This window comes from Sapajus apella, unplaced genomic scaffold (assembly GCF_009761245.1).
Source record: "Sapajus apella isolate SASKATOON/1434 unplaced genomic scaffold, GSC_monkey_1.0 scaffold2856, whole genome shotgun sequence".
NCBI lineage: Eukaryota > Metazoa > Chordata > Mammalia > Primates > Cebidae > Sapajus > Sapajus apella.
In genome coordinates, this window is record NW_022439782.1 from 7,013 (window position 1) to 8,476 (window position 1,464).

At 46.2% G+C, this 1,464-nt stretch overlaps 1 protein-coding gene across 1 annotated transcript; it reads right to left on the bottom strand.

Annotated features, from left to right (window-relative positions):
* Positions 1–219: 219 nt before the first annotated feature.
* On the bottom strand, positions 220–1,458 carry LOC116547370 (HLA class II histocompatibility antigen, DQ alpha 2 chain; the record flags this gene model as incomplete). Its single annotated transcript, XM_032273344.1, has 3 exons — positions 220–532; positions 700–874; positions 1,236–1,458. Coding segments are annotated over 2 exons (378 nt in total), but the record flags the coding sequence as incomplete, so codon positions are not given.
* Between the last annotated feature and the right edge of the window lie 6 nt (positions 1,459–1,464).

Sequence of the window (1,464 nt, forward strand, 5' to 3'; positions counted from 1 at the left end):
TTGAGGGGTGGGTGGCAGTGCCAAGGGTGGAAACACAAGGAAGAAAGAAATATTAACGTCAGCTAAGAAATTCAGGCTGTGCTATACTTGGTTGCTTCTGTGTTACTGGACATGAAATATGATCTGGGAAATAAGATTAAATGGCTTGAAAAGTAGTAGTCTCCCAATTCTTAGCCATACTTTCAGTCAGTCCCAGATGAAAGATAGAAAAATTTGGCATAGATCTCATAAAGGGAATTTATTGCTTCCATGGAGATTTTAGATTGAGGTTACTGAGAAATTAGTTGGCTGAGTGGCTTACCCCAGCCATCCCTTCGTAGGTAACATTTGAGAAAAGAAAAAAAAATCAGGAGGTCAGGGAAAGAATTCAAGGGCATTTGTGAGCTCTGAGGAGATACAGCAGCTTAAGTCCCTCAGAAAAGGTGACAGGAGAACCATTTGGAGGAAAAATGGGATATGATAAATCAGGCCAGAAAACAGTGCTAGGTCACCTAGCAAGTCCATTCTTCTGCTTCTGTAGATGGCGATGCACCTGCAATAGGACAAACATGAGATCAATGGGTCTGAGGGGGCTCCTGTGTCATGATCATGCCACTTCCCAATTCCCCTATGACTTTCAACCACATTCGTGTCCACAACCTCCTCCCACTTTCCTTCCTCTCATACTGCAGCTTCAGCTCTAACCAATCTCAATCTTACCTCCCCTTCCAGGATGGGATTCACAAGGGCCCTTGGTGTCTGGAAGCACCAACTGAACGAAGTCCTTGGATGATGAAGACAGTGCCCACCACAATGCCCACGAGGCCCACAGACAACCCCAGGGCGCAGACCACAGTCTCTGTGAGATCTGACATAGGGGCTGGAATCTCAGGCTCTGTGGAAGTGAAGTTGTTGAGGTCAGAATGCAGAGTGTGCTCATGTGCATGTGTATGGGGTGGAATGGAATGGAGGGTGGGCTCTGCAAACACTCAAAGCTCCAGGCTTAGGGAGGAGAGTGATGTCTATCATTAGAAACCCATGAAGTGGTAGGCCCTCTCCCTCCCTGTGGAGTGTACTTCCATTTTCAATAAATCTCTGCTTTTGTTACTTTATCCTTTCCAAAAAAGCAAAAAGAAAGAGGGAGAGAAAAGAAACCATGAAGTGTGGAAAACAAGTTTTGGGATATGAGTAAAAGGCAGGAAGTTCTGAACTTGACAGACAAGAAAGCATCAAAAAGTGGTGGAACGCATACTTACCCCAGTGTTTCAGAAGAGGCTCCTCCAGGCCCCAGTGCTCCACCTTGCAGTCATAAATCTCATCAGCAGAAGGGAGGAAGGTGAGGTAACTGATCTTGAAGAAGGAATGATCAGTCTTGGAGAGGAAGCTGGTCTCAGAAACGCCTTCTGTGACCGAGTGCCCATTGCTCAGCCATGTGATATTGACCACGGGAGGAAAGATGTTGTCCACAAGGCAGATGAGGGTGTT